This window comes from Chiloscyllium punctatum, chromosome 5, assembly GCF_047496795.1.
Source record: "Chiloscyllium punctatum isolate Juve2018m chromosome 5, sChiPun1.3, whole genome shotgun sequence".
Lineage (NCBI taxonomy): Eukaryota > Metazoa > Chordata > Chondrichthyes > Orectolobiformes > Hemiscylliidae > Chiloscyllium > Chiloscyllium punctatum.
This window is the reverse complement of record NC_092743.1, coordinates 39,157,760-39,176,703: the sequence shown is the minus strand read 5'-3', so window position 1 is coordinate 39,176,703 and position 18,944 is coordinate 39,157,760. Positions and strand designations below refer to the sequence as shown.

General features: G+C 40.6%; 1 protein-coding gene across 4 annotated transcripts in view; it reads right to left on the bottom strand.

Moving 5' to 3' along the window:
* Positions 1-18,944, bottom strand: part of nbeal2 (neurobeachin-like 2) — a 227,775-nt gene that overhangs the window by 111,882 nt on the left and 96,949 nt on the right. For 3 of the 4 annotated variants that reach the window (XM_072570079.1, XM_072570081.1, XM_072570080.1), the window contains exons 8-15: positions 17,837-18,143; positions 15,934-16,040; positions 14,528-14,614; positions 11,956-12,039; positions 9,506-9,604; positions 8,501-9,075; positions 4,632-4,764; positions 656-775 (exon numbers count right to left, since the gene is read on the bottom strand). In XM_072570079.1, the coding sequence (XP_072426180.1) occupies positions 656-775; positions 4,632-4,764; positions 8,501-9,075; positions 9,506-9,604; positions 11,956-12,039; positions 14,528-14,614; positions 15,934-16,040; positions 17,837-18,143 (1,512 nt within the window). The remainder of the gene's footprint in view (positions 1-655; positions 776-4,631; positions 4,765-8,500; positions 9,076-9,505; positions 9,605-11,955; positions 12,040-14,527; positions 14,615-15,933; positions 16,041-17,836; positions 18,144-18,944) is intronic. The other variant, XM_072570082.1, reaches the window with a different exon arrangement.

Below are 18,944 nucleotides of genomic sequence, written 5' to 3'. Positions count from 1 at the left end.
CAGTGCGCCAGACTACCACTGGGATGGCATGGGTTAAAGGCATTGAAGTGTTTGATCAGCCATGACGGTATTGAATGGTGGGGAAGACTTATTAGGCAGAATGGGCCACTTCTGTTCCTATGTCAGATCATTTTCTTCAGAGCACACTGAGAAAGGTGAAGAATCAAAGCCTGGAGTACAAGATGGCATCAAAATTGAGAGAACAACGGGATGAGAATAAAAGAATAGGCTCAGGGGTTGCCTAGAGTCTGTTCTGCACCTGATACCCTCTGCTACATAACATTGATACTCTTAATCACCAAAAATCTATTTAGACTTGAAAATTTCAATTGACTCAGTACACACTGCACCTTAGTTCAAAGGAGTCCAGATTTCCAGTAAGGAAGGTATGCATAAAGAACATACTGGAATTGCAATAAGGACAGAAGAGTGTAAATATATAACTAAATCCTGTTTTTGTTAATTTACTCTTATAACAATGTAGCACCCCCTCTATTATTGCAATTCGATGGTATTCTGATTCATAACTTTATCTCAAGGTCTCCAAGGTAAGTGGGCGGAGTCCCATCATTGATGCCATAAAGAAATTAATTTTATCGGTTTTATTTTAGGGATAAAGGGAAACTCAATGAACTTCATGAAAGTCAGACCTCACCTCATTTAGTGAAGGGAATCGTAGTTGTGCAGTCTTTCTTAAATAACCGTCTGTATAGATATTAACCACATTCTGCCCAAAGGGTCGGCGTCCTGCGATGTGAACAATATCAATGCAGTGCTGGAAACAAGAAGTGGGGAGAAAATGAAATAATGCTGGTGAGTGGAGTTACTCACTCGACGAGATCACAACATCCTCGGTCCATGTTTTCTTTCTGTATCTCACACACGCACACACCAGATTTACCCTTTCTACCATTAGCAGACAAAATCAGATTTTTGGGCACCTGCAGCAAACCTGTGGCTTAATGTCTGATTTTTGCTTTAATGTCAAGTGATAGAGAACATTCAGGGGCAAGTGGCTTATGTTATCTACTTTTTGTCATTTACATAAATGATTTGGATGCGAGCATAAGAGGTACAGTTAGTAAGTTTGCAGAGGACACCAAAATTGGAGGTGTAGTGGACAGCGAAGAGGGTTACCTCAGATAACAACAGGATCTGGACCAGATGAACCAATGGGCTGAGAAGTGGCAGATGGAGTTTAATTCAGATAAATGCAAGGTGCTGCATTTTGGGAAAGCAAATCTTAGCAGGAATTATACACTTAATGGTAAGGTCCTAGGGAGTGTTGCTGAACAAAGAGACCTTGGAGTGCTGGTTCATAGCTCCTTGAAAGTGGAGTCGCAGGTAGATAGGATAGTGAAGGCGGCGTTTGGTATGCTTTCCTTTATTGGTCAGAGTATTGAATACAGGAGTTGGGAGGTCATGTTGCGGCTGTACAGGACATTGGTTAGGCCACTGTTGGAATATTGCATGCAATTCTGGTCTCCTTCCTATTGGAAAGATGTTGTGAAACTTGAAAGGGTTCAGAAAAGATTTACAAGGATGTTGCCAGGGTTGGAGGATCTGAGCTACAGGGAGAGGCTGAACAGGCGGAGACTGTTTTCCCTGAAGTGTCAGAGGCTGAGGGGTGACCTTATAGAGGTTTACAAAATTATGAGGGGCATGGATAGGATAAATAGACAAAGTCTTTTCCCTGGGGTTGGGGAGTCCAGAACTAGAGGGCATAGGTATAGGGTGAGAGGGGAAAGATATAAAAGAAACCTAAGTGGCAACTTTTTCATGCAGAGGGTGGTAGGTGTATGGAATGAGCTGCCAGAGGATGTAGTGGAGGCTGGTACAATTGTAACATTTAAGAGGCATTTGGATGGGTATATTATTGGAAAGGGTTGGTAGGGATATGGGTCAGGTGCTGGCAGGTGGGACTAGATTGGGTTGGGATCTCTGGTCGGCATGGACGGGTTGGACTGAAGGGTCTGTTTCCATGCTGTACATCTCGATGACTATAACTGTTATGCTGCAACCACATTTCCATGAAACTGTTGTCAAAATCCTCTGGCACTCATTAAGATAATATATCCTCTTGCAAAGACTCAGAAGAAATGGAAATCCTACATTTCTGCAACTTCAACATACCTCTTGCACTTTTAATTCAACTGTGACACTGAAGATTCTGATTTAGAATCTGCCTTCTGATACATTTGGTACGTGGATAAGCAGCTGCCACTCACTTTCTCAGATCTTCAACTAAAATTGCAATCAGGTGCTGACAATATCATTAAACTCCAAATTGTACATTTAAAACTGAACCCAAACACCTTCCTAAGTGTGCCCTGAAATGGTGAAGCATGTTACTACTTGGAGCCATCCAGAAAGCAGCAGTTTCAAGGGGCCAAGTGTCTCACCTTATTTCACAAGTAATTGTCTTCCAAACAGAATTTCTACAAGATGTTACAGTTAAAGTTGGGAACATTAACCCTAATGTTAGTGGTAATCACCCCAAGACAGACAGACCACTTTCGTACATTGAAGGCGGGAAGTAAATCTTTGGTCCAGATGCAAAGTTTCTGAATCAGAGGGATGTGTGTTCAGGTCCCATTCCAGACTGATCAGACGAATGGAAAAAGCCAAATAACTTCTGGTTACAAGATGTGAAACTCAGTTGCCTGCATCTAATCAGGACAGATGTAGCCAAATGAGTCAGCATGACCTTTGAACAGCTTTCAATTCAATTGGCCATTTTGGACAATGTGGAATTTGCACCAAGTGGAGGATGGGAGGTCAACAGGGTGAACCTTGGGAGTAATTCGAGTATGCGATTAAAAATAGAGAGTTTACAAGTTGGAGGACTGACTAAAGAAAGAATTAAGGGAAAAGATTGTTATGGCGATGTAGTTAAATTAATTTGATAAAAGGAGAAAATGTGCCACAGGACTCATCTATTTACAGTCAGCAGACATGTTGATCTGGAAGATATTCCCTGCTGGAGCATGGTGGGATCCTGTCAGGCAGAATCTTCATACAGTAGTGATCTTCTCAGTTGCAGCAAGAGCAGTGTCGGTCCTTCACACTTTCTGCACATCAGCTTAGCTGCTAGATGTTAGTAATATATTACATTACTGGGTGGCACTGCTGCCTCACAGCACTAGGGACCCGGGTTCGATTCCTGCCTTGGGCAACTGTCTGTGTGGAGTCCGCACGTTCTCCTAGTTTCTGCGTGGGTTTCCTCCAGGTGTGCCGGTTTCCAAAGATATGCAGGGCAGGTGAACTGGCCAGGCTAAATTGCCCATAGTTAGGTGCATTAGTCAGGGGTAAATATAGGGTAGGGGAAATGGTGTGGGTGGGTTACTCATTGGAGGGTTGGTGTAGACTTGTTGGGCCTGAAGGGCCTGTTCCATACTGTATGGTATCTTATAAAAAAAATTGCTTGACAAAAGTTTTTGCAGCAAAAGCAGAACACATTCCCCACTGCCACCTTGCTACCACCCCTGATTGAGTGATCATTCGAGAGAGTAGCCTCCGGCTGCCAATTCCTGAACAACAATTGAAAACTTGTGAGTTACGTTGTTGGGGTCATTATAATGAAGCCAGGCCTCAAAACAGCTCTTAAGTAGATGTGGGTGCCATATTAGCTCTCTGTTATATGATTGCTAGGGTAACATTACAACTACTACAACTGCTCTGGGCACTGAGATAAGACAGGGACAACTGGGCAGGATTCCTTCTCCAGCTCCATCACCACCCAGAAGTATGCATGTCTAAATGCTGGATGCTTTTCAGTTCAGTTGACCGCTGTTCCAGTGCTCTTATAATAAAAAAAACTATCAATAATTATGCTCCAGAATTGCAACTCACCTTGAAGGATTCTTGTATGGAAGTGAAATTGCTATTGTTAGCATCTGGCCTGCATTTAACTCCAATCCCATATCAACCTGCTTGACTTTTAAGTGCATTCTTAAGTGCTCAAATAAGTTACTCTCACAGCTGTATCAAAACCTGCTACCAACACTCATGATAGATGCCCAGCACCATCTTCTCAAGGAAATAATGAGGGAGCAACTCCGTGATGGAGGACTCTCTACTCTAAGGGCTGTTCCCGGGACAGACATTGAGACAAACATTAACTGCACCTGGAAGACCATCAACTCAGTGCAACTTTGGTCCGTCTGAAATCTGTTAATCTTTCAGTGCAAAGAGTTGACCTCAGCTGAGTGTTGCACATCGATATATTCCAAGGTCGAGGACTACATGCTGAGGAATGAATTAAAGTTTAGGTCAGCTGCTACCAAGGATCAGTGGATGAAGACCAGAGTTTAAAGGTCCATCAGCCAAAATGTAACGAAGGTCTGTTAAACTTGAGATCCCCTCTTTGTCTTAATGGAAATGTTGATAGTTTCCTTTCATGATTAGAAAATGCCTTATTGTTGCAACTGAACTGAAGCTCAAATGAGGAATGCCAAATTCCCACTGGTTTTTTTTAAAAAGTCTAGACTGAACTGGTTTGGTCCTTTTGTACCTACGTAGAGATAATATATGAATAAAGTATACTTTTTGCAAAAAAAAGTAGGGCAGGACAAAATAACCACCTCCAGTGAGATACTCTAGACTAGAAATCAGCATGTAGAAGAACATACCCAGTGAGAGTCACTCAAGGAGAATTCTGGGAGTGCCACGGTCATATATTCTTTCTTGGTGCAAACTGCAACAACTAGCATCCCGTCCGACGTGAAGAAGGCTTCAAACCCAGTCCCACTTGATGTAAAGAAACTGCAGGAAAAGAAAGAAAGAAAATGAACTTTATGTTCTTTCGACCATTAGTCCATATTTCCATTTCTGAGTTTTGGAGACAATATCCTTTTGTTAAGAACAGTTTGCCAATGTAAAGATTGCTAGATTTGTCACACTAAGAATTAGTTACAGGGGTCAACTTTCTTAATGCATAATCCTCTTCACCCTCTCAACCAAACATTTCATAAATCTAAGCACTTTGCCAATGAACAAAGGTGCCAGCATCCTGTAAAGTAAAGCTCTCTCCATGTTGTCCCATCAAAAACCTCCAGACAGGAATAAACAGGGATACATATAGAACAAAAGATGCTCAGCACAATTCCAAATATGTACTTCAACCTTAACTTCAGAAGCCCTTTTCCATTCACATCATTATCCTGTGGCACTTTGCTCGATGACAGAATTATTGTCTTTCTAAAGCTGATCTTGTGTCAGTTCCAATCTGCTATTAATTACTCTCCAAGAAGGGATCAAAACAGCACAATGCTATTTCACCCAATATTTGGCCCCAGTTACAAATTTGCTGATAATTAGTTGGATGGACCAATATGGATTCTTCCCTGCACAGGTGAGCAATGCATGACAATTCTTCCTCACAGAGTAACGTTATTATATATTTGCAATGAGTAAGTATAACATTGCCAAGGATAAGTTCCATTGAGAAAGAAAGACTCTGAGACAAATGAACAATCCATGAATAGCTCAGGATGTTTTGAGTGGCATAAAATTGAAAGAAAAAGCTTACAATTCTGTGGAGATTAAAAGCCCGGAAAATTTGACAGGCCAGAAAGAATGACTAAAAAACAGTGGGAGAAATTGGAGCACAAGAGAAAACTAGCAAGAGATACAAAAAGAGACAGCAAAAACTTCTACAAGCATTTAAAACAAAAACCAAAGAGCTGTTAAAGTGACCATTAGTCATAGCTGAAGACATAAAAAGCATCCCCAAATAGTATAAAATCAAAACAGAGAAATAATGTTGCCCACTTGAGAAAAGGTACTCAGAAACTAACAGGACTAGAGGCTGACAAACCCCGGACCTGATGGCCTGCGTCCTAAGTTCTTGATGAGAGTAGCTGCAGAGATAATATGTACGTTATTTTTAAACATGCCAAATTCCAAGAGAGGTCTCAGCAGGATAGAAAACCACCAATGTAACATTTCTATTCAAAAAGATAGACAGAGAGCATGAAAATATAGACCAGTCAGCCTAACATCTGATATTGGGAAAATTCTAGAATATTTTAATGAGCTAAAAAGATGATGTTCAGAAAATCATAATAGAGTTAATACAGATTAGGAAAGGCAAATTGGGTTTGACAAATTTGAGTTTTTGAGGATATAACAGAGAGAGTGAATAAAGTGTATTTGGATTTCCAAAAGGTATGATCATATCTCAAACTTTCATGTGTTGCAGGTAACACATTAGCATAGATTGAAGATCTGCTAACTAATCAGAGAGAGAGAAAAAGAGAGAGAGAGAGAGAGAGTCTGTGTGTGTGTGAGAGAGGCAGAGAGTGGGGGGGGGGGGGGGAAGCAGAGAGTGGGGGGGAGCGCAGAGGGAGGGTGTCGGAGTCAGCGCAGAATAAAATAAGGAAAGAAAGAAAGGAGGCAGAGGCAGAAGCAGAGACACAGAGAGAGAGAGAGAGAGAGAGAGAGAGAGAGAGAGAGAGAGAGAGAGAGAGAGAGAGAGAGAGAGAGAGAGAGAGAGAGAGAGAGAGACAGAAATAGATAGGGAGGGAGAGAGAGGACAAATGGATCATTGACAGGAGAGCATACAATCTAGTGAATGCCACAAGGATCATGGCTGAAGTCTCAACTACTTACAATTTGTAGTATTAATATGGATAATGAAATATAAGTATTGCAGTCAAACTTTCCAAGATATGAAGGTACATGGAAAGCAAATTTGAAAATACCAAGGCTCAGCAAAAGACATATGTTGGTTAAGTGTGTGGTAATTACAGCAAATGGAGTATAATGGCAGAAGTCAGAAAACGTGACTTCATCCACTTTGGCAGGAAAAATAGAAAGCAGAATATGATGGAAATGGAATGAGATTGTAGAATGCTGTGGTAGCGAGGGATCTTTGCATTCCTATACAAGAACCACAAAGTTAGGGTGCAAGTAAGCAAGCAATTTGGAAAGCAAATGAACCTTCTGCTTTTGGTGTAAAGAGTATGGAGTATAAAATCAAGTAATTCTTTCTATAAGAAAGGAGTTGAGATGTCATGTTACAGACATTGCTAAGACCACTTGGAATACTGCATACAATTCTTGTCGCCCAGAAAAATGTTAAACTTCAGAGAGTGCAGAAAAGATTACAAGATGTTGCCTGGACTGGGGGATTTAAGTTGCAGGGAGAGGCTGAATATTTTTTTAAACAGTCTCCACAGTGTTGAAACAGGCCATTTGGCCCAACAAGTCCACACCAACCCTCCTAACAGCATTCCACCCTGACCCATCCTCCTACTCTAAACCCGTAACCCTGTATTGCCTATGGCTAATGGACTTGACCTACACATCCCTGAACATGGCCAATCCTCCAAATTTGCACATCTTTGGAGTGTGTGAAGAAACCAAAGCACCTGCCAGAAAACCACACAGAATATTGAGAATAGACTGGGTTTTTTTCCCTGGAGTGTTGGAGGCCGAGGGGTGAATTTGTAGAGGTTTAAAAAATCATGAGGGGCATGGATAGGGTGAATAGCCAAGGTATTTGTCTTAGGATGGGGGAGTCCAAAACTAGAAGGCATTGATTTAAAGAGAGAGGGGAGAGATTTAAAAAGGACCTGAGGGGTAATGTTTTCATGCAGAGGGTGGTGTAACAAGCTGCCAGAGGAGATTATGGAGGCTGGTACAATTACAACATTTAAAAGGCATCTGGATGGGTATTTGAATAGGAAGGGCTTAAGAGGAATATGGGCCAAATGCTGGCAAATGAGACTAGGATTAGGATGTTGAGTCAACTTGGATGACTTGAACTGAAGGGTCTGTTTCTGTGTTGGGTAACTATGACTTATAAGGCACTGGTGAGACAAGTGGAGTCCAGTGTACAAGTTTTGACTTAATTAATGACGCATTGGAAGCAGTTCAGAGAATGTTCATGAAGCTAACATTAATGATAAAATAATTGTTTTTGATCAAATAAATGTTGACCAATTTGAGACTTTACTGACCAGAGTTGAGGAGAGTGGCAGATGCGCTTATAGAAATATAAAATTCTGAAAATGTAGAGGCCAAGAGGATATTTCCCCCTGTGGGTAATTCTGGAACAATGGGGCGCAGTTTAAAAACAAGGGGTCTCCTACTTGAGATGAAAATGAGGAGAAATTTCTTCTCTAAGAGTGTGATTAATCTTTGAAATTCTCTTCCACAGACAGTGGCGTAGACTGGGTTACTAAAATTGTTCAAGGTCAAGTTAGACAGGTTTTTGACCTACAAAAGGTGTCAAAGTTTGTGGGATTGGACAGGAAAGGGGAGTTCAGGCCACAATTGGATAAGTTATGATTTTACTGAATGACAAAACATGGTCTGAATGGCCTATAACTCTACATTTAAAAAAAAATATTTTTATGACATCCATGTTGTACAAGTTGTCAATTCTCATCAGTGAGCTGGGTGACACTTCACCATTCTTACTTGTGTAGAGGAAGGACAATGACACCTCTGTGGGCAAATAAGTCTCAGGTGAATTATAACTCACAATTCCTACCTATACAGTTGTTTTCGTTTCGGTCTCCTGCTGAACATGCAACCATCCTCCCACTCCTCATTCAGACAGAGCCATGTGTGGAAAGCAAAACCATTACCCGGCCACTTCTGAATGATGGGAACCATTATTCCTGCCATACTGGGAGTCAGGTCAAAGTACTGCAGCACATTTTCAGACCCATCTTTCTTCGCCATGGCTGATAAAGCCCGAATGACATGGGCAGAGTACGGATGTGCTTTTGCATCTGTAGTCCGAAGTAGTTTTATGAGCTGCCGGAGTTCTCCAGGTTGAATGGAAAGGCTACCCAGCACCTGTAGCAAGTCAATAAGATTCTCGCCACACTTCCTGTCAAGCTGTGAGTGACAATGCAACGATGCTAGAGTGGCGCTCAACACCCCAGCCTTCACACAGGTCATGCGAGTCCGAAGAGTAGCGCCACACACTTTTTTTAACCAATCAGAGACAAAGATCTGTAGATTGCGAGATTCCAGGTCAGGAATCCACTGCACCAGGATCAACAGTGCCTGCTCATTATTGATCATGTTGAGGGAAGTCATATTCTCATCCTCAGTAGCCTGCAGACATAAGAGAATCATTGTTAGGTGCATTGATTGGAGTCTGTGTCATTATTATGACTGCGCTGCAAGACTCTCCAAATGGTGTCAATACCCTTTCCACCAATGGGAATAGGATCGTAATGGTGCACTTCTAATTTATTTCTGTGCAAGACTCATTCATGGCTGGTTTAGAAATTGAGCCCAATGTGTTTTGAAAACCATTCAGCCGTAACGTAGGTCTGCTGCTAGAACTTACAGCATTCGTACCTCCCTAGAGCAAAGAGGGGCAAGAACATACAGCAAGCTGGCCAGCATTACTCTCAACTAGAAATAAAAATGGAAACTGGTCAAGAGTGGAAACCAACTTTGAACTCCTGCTTATCGCAGGACATTAATTCCAACTGTGGCCTCAGACTATGCCTAAATCATTCCAGAACCAACTATTTACCATGTTCATCAGTTCCTGCAGGAGTTGCTTTGTTGGCTCCCCCTGGCTTTTCAGCACCTCATAGAGATGAGAGTAACCAATCCGTTCCTTGAATACCTCCTGTTGGCAAAAGATTCAAAGCAGAAGTTAATTACTTTATTATAATTTGAGTAGCTGCAAACATTGCAAAGAACCAAAATCATTTTTCTAACAGAAGAGGGAACATCTTTCTTTTTCTGTATCTACTAACAAAATCTTGTACAATCAAAACAATTCACAACATTGCAATTCTACCAGCAACTTATTAAATGGCTGACTGTCATTCATACCCCAGTTCATGGCAAAAAGCCATATAACCAAAGAGGTCCTTTTAAAATGTGCTTACTGTTGCTACATAAGGAAATATGGCTACCAATCTGTACACAGGAAGTTCTACATGCAACAATGAAATAATCAGCACATGGTCTGTTTCAGTGCTAACAGTTAAGGGATAAATACTGACTGAGAGTATACCTCAAATTTTCTTTGAAATAACGCCATGGAATCTTTTGTCTCCATCTGACAGGACAATGGGGCCTCAATTTGATGCCTCACGCAAAAGTTCAGCCAAGGCCTCTGAACATCTCCCATCTCCTTTGTTCAAACACTGAAAACTGTGCCTTCAACTATTCTGGCCCCACGCTCTGGACTTCCCTCTCCAAACCCCTTGACCTTTCTACAATCCCTGAACAAGCTCTTGCTATTTCTAACAGCAGCAGACTTCCTTGGCACTACACAAATTATTTTTTTTATTACATGCTCAAATCTTTCCTGTGCTTGGAAGAGGAGCATTGGATAGTGAGATCAATAGAAAATAGTACCATATAATATTATTGAGAGAAGTAGAAACTAACTCAAAACAGGAATGATTCAAAATTGAAAGCATTTTTACATGTATCCTCTAACAGAACATGGCAGAAAGCTCCCTCAGAAAGATGAGTGAAACCATTTTGACTCATTATCTAAAGTAACATTCAAGTCATTCAGATTACTCCATGCATTCTTATTTAATAGATAATCGATTTTCTCCTTTGAGACAGGACTTCAAAGAATGCATTTTGAGAGTGAAAGACAGATAATGAGCTAAATCATTGAAGGGGTGGGAACAGTGAGAAGTGAGGGATCAACAGCCTCCCAAAAGAAGCAAAATTAGACATTGTGCAGATACAAATGTGATACAAAACAGAGTCCATTTATAATTTTACACTATAATGCACCCTATGAGAATGGAGCCAAAAACATTGCAGGATGACAGTCATGCTGACCCAAGTTCACATCTTTTCTCATCTGGAGATATAAATTAAAATCATGGTTACGTACATTAATTCAATCTGGTCACACTCCCCCAAAAGATAAATGATGCAAATTGTCACAGCTATGCACAGAATTCCCTGAGGAAGTTACAAGCAATGTGGATCTAGGGAAACATGTCCATACAGCATGCTTAAATGATCAAAAGGCCTTTGACAATGTACCACATCACAGGCTTACTTATACAAATAGTAGATTATTGAGCATGGGGTAATACGTCTTTCCAGCATTCCATTGAAGATTAAAGGAGGTTCAGGAATAGCACGTAACAGCTTTCGAAACTCAACAGAGTTATAGTCACAGAGATTTGCAGCATGGAAACAGACCCTTTGGTCCAACTTGTTCATGCAGATCAGATATCCTAACCTAATCTAGTCCCATTTGCCAGCACTTAGCCCATATCCCTTTAATCTTTCCTATTCATAGACCCATCCAGATGCCTTTTAAATTTTCTAATTGTACCAGCCTCCACCACTTTCTCTGGCAGCTCATTCCATACATGCACCAGTCTCTGTATGAAAAACTTGCCCCTCGGGTTCCTTTTAAAGTTTTTCCCCTCTCACCAAAACCTATGCCCTCGAGTTCTGGACTCCCCCACTTTAGGGAAAAAGACATTGTCTATTTACTCTATCTGTGCCCCTCATGATTTTACAAACCTCTAAGGTCATCCCTCAGCCTCCAACACTCCAGGGAAGTTCTAATATTTCAGATCATAATTTGCCTGTCATTGGTTTCCATTTCTTTGTATGTTGAAGTTTTACTTTGATTCTCTCGATTTTGCCTTCTGCCAGATGATCAATGTCAAGCCATTTGCACTGCCTCTAGACACGACTTTAGTTTCTTAACTTGCTGTATTAATAATCCTGTTGGTTTTGCCTGACAAACACTCATTTGCTCTTGCAAGCCTTTCACTTCCCTTTTGCTGTTTCTCCGTCTCCCATTTGACCTATTTAAAAACCTATTCCACTTCTAATATTTCCCTATTCTGATTAAAGGTCATCAACTCAAAATGTTACTCTTTCTCTGCACAGATGTTGCCAAACCTATTGAATATTTCCAACATTGTCTGGCTTAAATCTTTGAATAGCAGTCCATAACATTGGCACTCCTGACAGACATACCTTGGCAGAGGGAGAGTTCTTCATTATCGCTGTTAGCACTCTGATAGCATGCACTGTGATGGAGTCTGACTCTTTCTCAAATACCTGCAAAGGAACCACAAAGTGGTACTGTCAAATCAAAGTAATACCATCACCGTACAAATAGGAACATTATAATATTGGGCTTCAACAATCCATCACAAGAACCAGGCTGGCTATAGTGTGCATATTTTCAAGAGGATCATTTGGTAAAGACAATGAGTAGACAAGATCTAAATTTACCTCGGAAGAACTGAAATTGCATTTTTCTACAATTGATGCTTTTGGAAAAAAACACCAACATAATTGAATCGTATCTGCCCTCCGAAATGGGATAACAAACAATACACCAAATTCCACCACCACTTATCAAAGGCATCTAAGGATGTGGAGTAAATGTCGGCTTTGCCACCGACACACTACATCCAGGGAAAGATTAACCCTTCATATAGGCAACTTATTCAACCATGATGGGTAGAGAACAAATTCCCTCGTCCTCTGATCATAGCCAGCAATGTCCAATTGGATCATGGAAGACACAAATCACCGTGACGCTACATCATACACTACATTCACCACAGACATGAAATCATGAAAACATGTAAAGAGTTTTAGTGGGATTTAAAACATGAACATCACACCACAACAGATCTGCTCAGATCACATTGTTCCTTCCTGTTGCAGGGATCATCCACCACCTCTGGATTTTGATGATCATGATATTTTGTAGACTGCAAGTGTCATCCACAACCTTACATCAATCTCACGGTATTTCCTTTAAGTAATTTAGATTTCCTTCTCTTAAGAAAACCCAATTTTCCTATTAAGTCAAATAATTTTGCAAGCCCTTTCTCGCAATTCTCAAACAAGTACAGGAACAGCAGTAAGAATTCAGGCAATCAGTATGTTCTGCCATTCAACTTGATAACAGTCTGAACCTGCATTTAGCCTTTATATCCTGACCCAATCTTGATTCATTTCCAAAATCTCAATTAACCCAATATGCCTGAATAGGCTAGTTCTAATTTTTAGATTACATTCTTTTGGATTCTGGACTCCCCAACAAAGGGATTTTTTTTCTCTTACCTGCCCAATGGAATCTTTTTATGATTTTTAAACACTTCAATTAGGTCCCCACTTAAACTACTATGCTCAAGGCAATACAAATCAATGAACCTGACCTTGTAACTTAATCCTTTCAGCTCTGTTGTCATTTTGGTGAAACCATATTGTGCCCAAGGCAGGTATATCCTTCCTGAGGCACAGTTCCCAAATTAGAACATAGAACCTCAGATTCTGAGGTTGTATGCAACAAAAGGATATCATTTTTCACTTCCATATTCTTGTCCACTTGATAGTTCTTCTTTTTAAAAAAACGTTTTATTTTGTATCTGCTCACTAGCTTTCAGTGATACACATGTCAACACTCAAATGCCTTGTGATTCCAAATTTCTAGACTCCCACCATTAATAAAATATTTACAATTCATGGTTCAAAGTGGAACTCTGATACACTGGACTCTATTTTCCAGTTTTTGCCCAATCACTAATGTATGTTTCAGCACATTTCTGCTCCCAATTAGACGATGTTCATCACCCAATGTCCTCAGCAGGTGAATGATCTCAAAACTTGAATGAATTTGCCCAAACATATCATGTAAATTCTGACACTCGTTAATTAGCTCAAACAGGCAAGAGTGAAATGACGTGATACTGTATCACAGTGCAGTATCAGAGTATCTTTTATTGCCAATGAATGAAGTCGGTTTCAAATATTTACACGTTCTTGTTGTGGGGTGATGTCATTAACTTGAATTTCAATAAAGCAGTTAAAATAATATGGATTAGTAGACTTACGAAACACAGAACAAGAGGCAAGATCAGCATCGCCAGCAACCAGGTGATGTCAGCATGCTACAGCCTTCCTTTTACATTTAATAATTCCTTCTTGTTCAAATCTCTATTGCATTATCTAAAGGCAGGTTTATCCTTTTCCAGTAATGAAGTTACACTGGCTGCTAGATCATTTTAAGGAAGCGTGAAAGGGTAGGAAACAAAATCAGTTGAGGTAAGATAATAAAGGGAAATTGTAGAGGTGGAGGGTATAAAGAAAGGATTGGGCAAAAAAAAAGGAGCAACAGAAAAAACAGGAGGAGGGGAAAGACAGAAAACAATAAGAAAAGGCAAGGAGGAACACAGGGCACAAAAGAAGGTGAGAAATTAACTGCAAAGCAGAGGTCAGAGATGAAGAGGGAGAGTGCAACAGAAGCAAAAAAGATTGAAAGGTCATGCAATGGAAGAAAGCAATGAAACTGAAAGAGTAAAACAAAGAAAAAGGCAATGGGAGCAGAATAGAAAAAGACAGGGGCTGGGATACACAAGGAATGTAACAGAAGTAGAGTACAGGAGATGCAGAAAGATAAAACTAAACAAGAGAACGAGAGAGATAGAAACAAATTGGAGGGAAGAAGAGCAAGTTTCACAATTGCTGATCACATCATGCTGAAATCAAGCCTGGCCATTTTCTCCCAGAGTATAGGCATCGCCAGTAATACCTTGCTGAGATTGATTTCAGTCAGTAACTGAGTGGCAAGATCACTCCCACCCTTGCTGTCATCCTTAGACCTACTGCTTACATACAGCTGTCAAAGAGAGGGTGAAGGGTGGGTGGGTGAATCAGGGAAGAGTTGGTAAAGCGACAAAAAAACAGAAAAAAAAAAAGGGAGAAAAAACATGACATGAGAAACCAGACAAAGCTTGCATAACACACGACAGTGCAAACATCAATCATCTTTAATGCTGACCCTCAGGTTAAAAACATGAGGGTGGAAATACTGAGGGTCATGGAGATTTTGTTCAAAGTGCTCATCTGTTTCACCCAGAAACCATGTTAGCCATGAACTTGTCCAGGGATTCCTTAGACATCCCACCATAACAGGCGAGAGCTGGCACTGCCATTTTAAAAAGTTGTATTAACCCATCAACTGGTCCGAAGTTTCCTCATCTCACTGTTGTCTTCAAAGCAGCCACTGTAGAACGTCTTGAATCCCATGCTTTGTGCAGCTACTAGACTGAAGACCATAATACTACTTTTGTATAAATCTTTCTTTTCATCACATCAATATTCACCCGAGATACAGTACTTTCTTTACAAGATGCATAAGGCAATATTCTTGTAGACTAGCGGAGGTCACACAAACACTTCGTTGCACACTTATCTTCATTTACACATGCTAGTTCACTCACTCATGCATTCATTTACACGCGCACACTCATGAGGCAGCAATCAGGCTCGCTTGCTCCCGTTTAGTGTTACATGTTGGCACTCAATCACTTGCACATACACTCAAGACTTGCACACTTACACACACTTGCTGCTTCAGAAAAATTACATAGGTTCTCTAAATGGCAGGTAATCCCTTCTGCCAAATTACCTCTCAAATAATGCGAGTGAAAACTGAAATTCCATGATTTTAGGAATCCAATGATAATTAGATGAATCTACTCTCCACTGCATACAGGTATAGCAGCAGACTTAGATACACAAAGAGCAAAGGGTAGTGAATGGCAGCCAATAACCAGAAGAGCACCAGGAGATTTGGAATCAAAAGAATCTTGCAACACAAAAGGCTATTTTTTGGACAATTGTAAGTTTAGTGGCTCTCTGAAAGAGATATCCATTTAATCCCACATTCCTGCTTTTCCCAACAATCCTCCCACAAAAGGAGGAGAAAAATTGAGGTAACAAATGTTAAGGGATGTTACCCAATTTTCAATCTATCTTGAGGTGCAAATTTGACTTTCAGGTTCTGAGAGCTTCTTGCTTTAATTTTTCAACTACACAACAAGATTTACTTCACCTTCAAGGTTCTAACTTCACTTTTAAAGGACCCTGAAAAGTAAAAGAGCAACAAGACAACGTCCAGCAATAAGGCAGAACTGGAAAGTTAGCTGTCCATACCTTGCTGTTCTGGATGAGACGGATAATGTGCTCAAAGCAGTTGTTATTAAGGAACACTGCCTGAAGCACAGGCCGATCCTTACAGTTCAACATTTCAGAGATAGCACCTGCAATACAAAACGTGCAATCGAACATCACTGCAGGGATGACAGATAAAGGTGCAGCATCTACAATCCACAGTAGCTCAGTTGGTACCATGGTTCCCTAGAGCCGCAACATAAGAATTGTTGGGCAAAATAAAAAGCTCCACCTAGTTTGCCTTAAAACTGTCCTTGTAGTTGCACGATACAGCAACAACTGAGGTGTTGATTATTCGCACTAATCAATCCCTACCAATGTTTCCACAAAACATCCGCATATAATAATAAGTAAAATATTATAGATGTTTGGAATAAAGTCTGAATCTGAAATAAGAAAATGTGAAATAAAAACACAAAAAGCTGGAGAAACTCAGCAGATCTAGCAGCATTTGTGGGGATAGAAACAGTTTAAATTTCAAGTCCAATAAAAAGTTTATTCAGAGCTAAAAAAAAAAGTTTCTTTTTACATTGTTCACAAAGGGGGAGAAGGAGCAAGTGGGACAGAAGGTGAGGATGCCCAGAACACAAAACAAAAGGAAGCGCTAATGATGGTGGAGGAGTGACTGAGATGCAAAAATGGGTGTGAAAATGCTGAAAGCAAATCCAACAAGACAAGCAAAACCTAAGGGGGTTACGGGGGATCTTTGTAGTCTATGTAGAGGACAAAGGTCAAGGTCTGAAGTTGTTGAACATAATGTCCTGAAGTCTGTAAAATGCCTAAATGGAGCATGAATTGCTATTTGTCTGTTCGTTCTGTCATATTTGAATATGACACAAGGAAAACTCAACTGTTGGAATGATAGGACTTATACAATTAACAATAAGATCCTGGGGAGTGTTGCTGAACAGAGACCTTGGAATGTAGGCGCAAAGGTTCCTTGAAAGTAAAGTTACAGATAGATAGGATAGTGAAGGTGGTGTGTGGTATGCTATCCTTTATTGGTCAGGGCATTGAGTATAGGAGTTGGGAGGTCATGTTGTGGTTTGTACAGGACATAGGTTAGGCCACTTTTGGAATATTGTGTGCAATTCTGGTCTCTTTCCTTTAGAAAAGATGTTGTGAAAATTGAAAGGGGTCAGAAAAGATTTACAAGGATTGAAGAATTTGAGCTATAGGGAGAGGCTGAATAGTCTGGAGCGTCGGAGGCCGAGGGGTGACCTTATGGAGGTTTATAAAATCATGAGGTGCATGGTTAGGATAAATAGACAAGGTCTTTTCCCTGGGGTGCAGGAGACCAGAACTAGATGGCAGAGGTTTAGGGTGAAAGGGAAAAAATTTAAAAGGGTCCTAAGGGCAACTTTTCCACACAGAGGGTGGTGCATGTATGGAATGAGCTGCCAGAGGAAGTGGAGGAGGCTGGTACAATTACAATATTTAAAATGCATCTGAATGGCTATATGAATAAGAAGGGTTTAGAACGATAGGGGCCAAGTGCAGGCAAATGGGACTAGATCAATTTAGGATATCTGGTTGGCATGGACAAGTTGAACTGAATAGTCAGTTTCCATGCTGTACATCTCTATGGCTCTATGACTTAGAAACAATTGATCCAATGTCACCTCTTAATTCCTATGTCATGCCTCAAATTACCCATATGTTATAAATACAAACATATCTTAATTGATATCCATCTAATCGGCATTTAAGCCCTTGCTTCCTGTTCACCTAACAAATGCTGGTGCAGATCAATTTGTGCAACTAAGGAGGATCAATAAACACTGATCCAGCCAAGGGCACACCTGGCTGGGAATCAATAAAAACAAATAACCCCCACATCAAGCATAATCTTGAATAATTGAGGAACAAAAATAAATTCACTTACTGAGCATGTTGATCCGCAGGGTGATGAAGCCATCCTCTAACCGGGTTTTAGCCCCCTCTTCCTGCACTGCCAATGGCCTATCAGCATTCAACAACTTAAAGTAGCTGTCCAATATTGTCTCGATTGTCACTTTCCTCTGGTCAATGCTGCTAGAGTGGAGAATGTGGATCATTCCAATCAGACACTTCAAGCCAACTTGCAACAGCCGGGTATCCTTCGGCTCCTGAGTTCCTGTGTCACACGAGGTCCTGAGAATCAGCATAAGTACCTCAACAGAGGTCGGGGTGATGGCTCGTAGTGCATTTTGCTATTTGGAGAAAACAGAGAGACTGATATCTGGTTCTCCAGAATTGAGAGATCTTGTGTTAAATAGAACTAAATCAAAGCAATGAAAGTTATGCAGTTTATATTCAGTGACAAGTAGTTCATTCTGACAGATACCATCCACAATGTAAGACCTTTGTATATGATTGTATAACAAAAGTGAATTCAAATATCCCTGTCAAGTTAACTATGTACTCGGTATTTGGGCTGACACATGTAGAGAGTATTTTCTTTGAATCCAGCAGTTACTACATTCCTCACAGAGAGAAGGGGCATGAAAAGAAAATTAGAATGGGAGATTGTTTACACAGCGTATAAATGCCAGCATAAACCAGTTGGGCCAACTGGGCCATTTCTGTGCTTTAGCTTCAATGTAATAGATTTGACAGGCATCATTGGCGACATTAATAAGGATAAACATCATTGAATAGATAAGTAAGTTAGCTTGCTGAGCTGGAAGGTTTACTTTCAGACGTTTCATCACCATACTAGGTAACATCATCAGTGAGAATCACCAGTGAAGCGCTGGTGGTAAGCCCCACCCTCTCTATTTCTAGCTCTTGGTTTCTTAAGGTGGGTGATGTCATTTCCAGTTCTTGTTTTCAAGGAAAGGTAGATAGGATCTAAGTCAATGTATTTATTGAGAGAGTTCTGGTTAGAATGCCATGCCTCAAAGAAGTTTCGTGTGTGTCTTTGTTTTTCGTGTCCTAGGATGTGTGGATTGTCCCAGTCAAAGTGGTGTCCACTTTGTCTGTATGTACAGAAATGAGTGATAGCGGGTCGT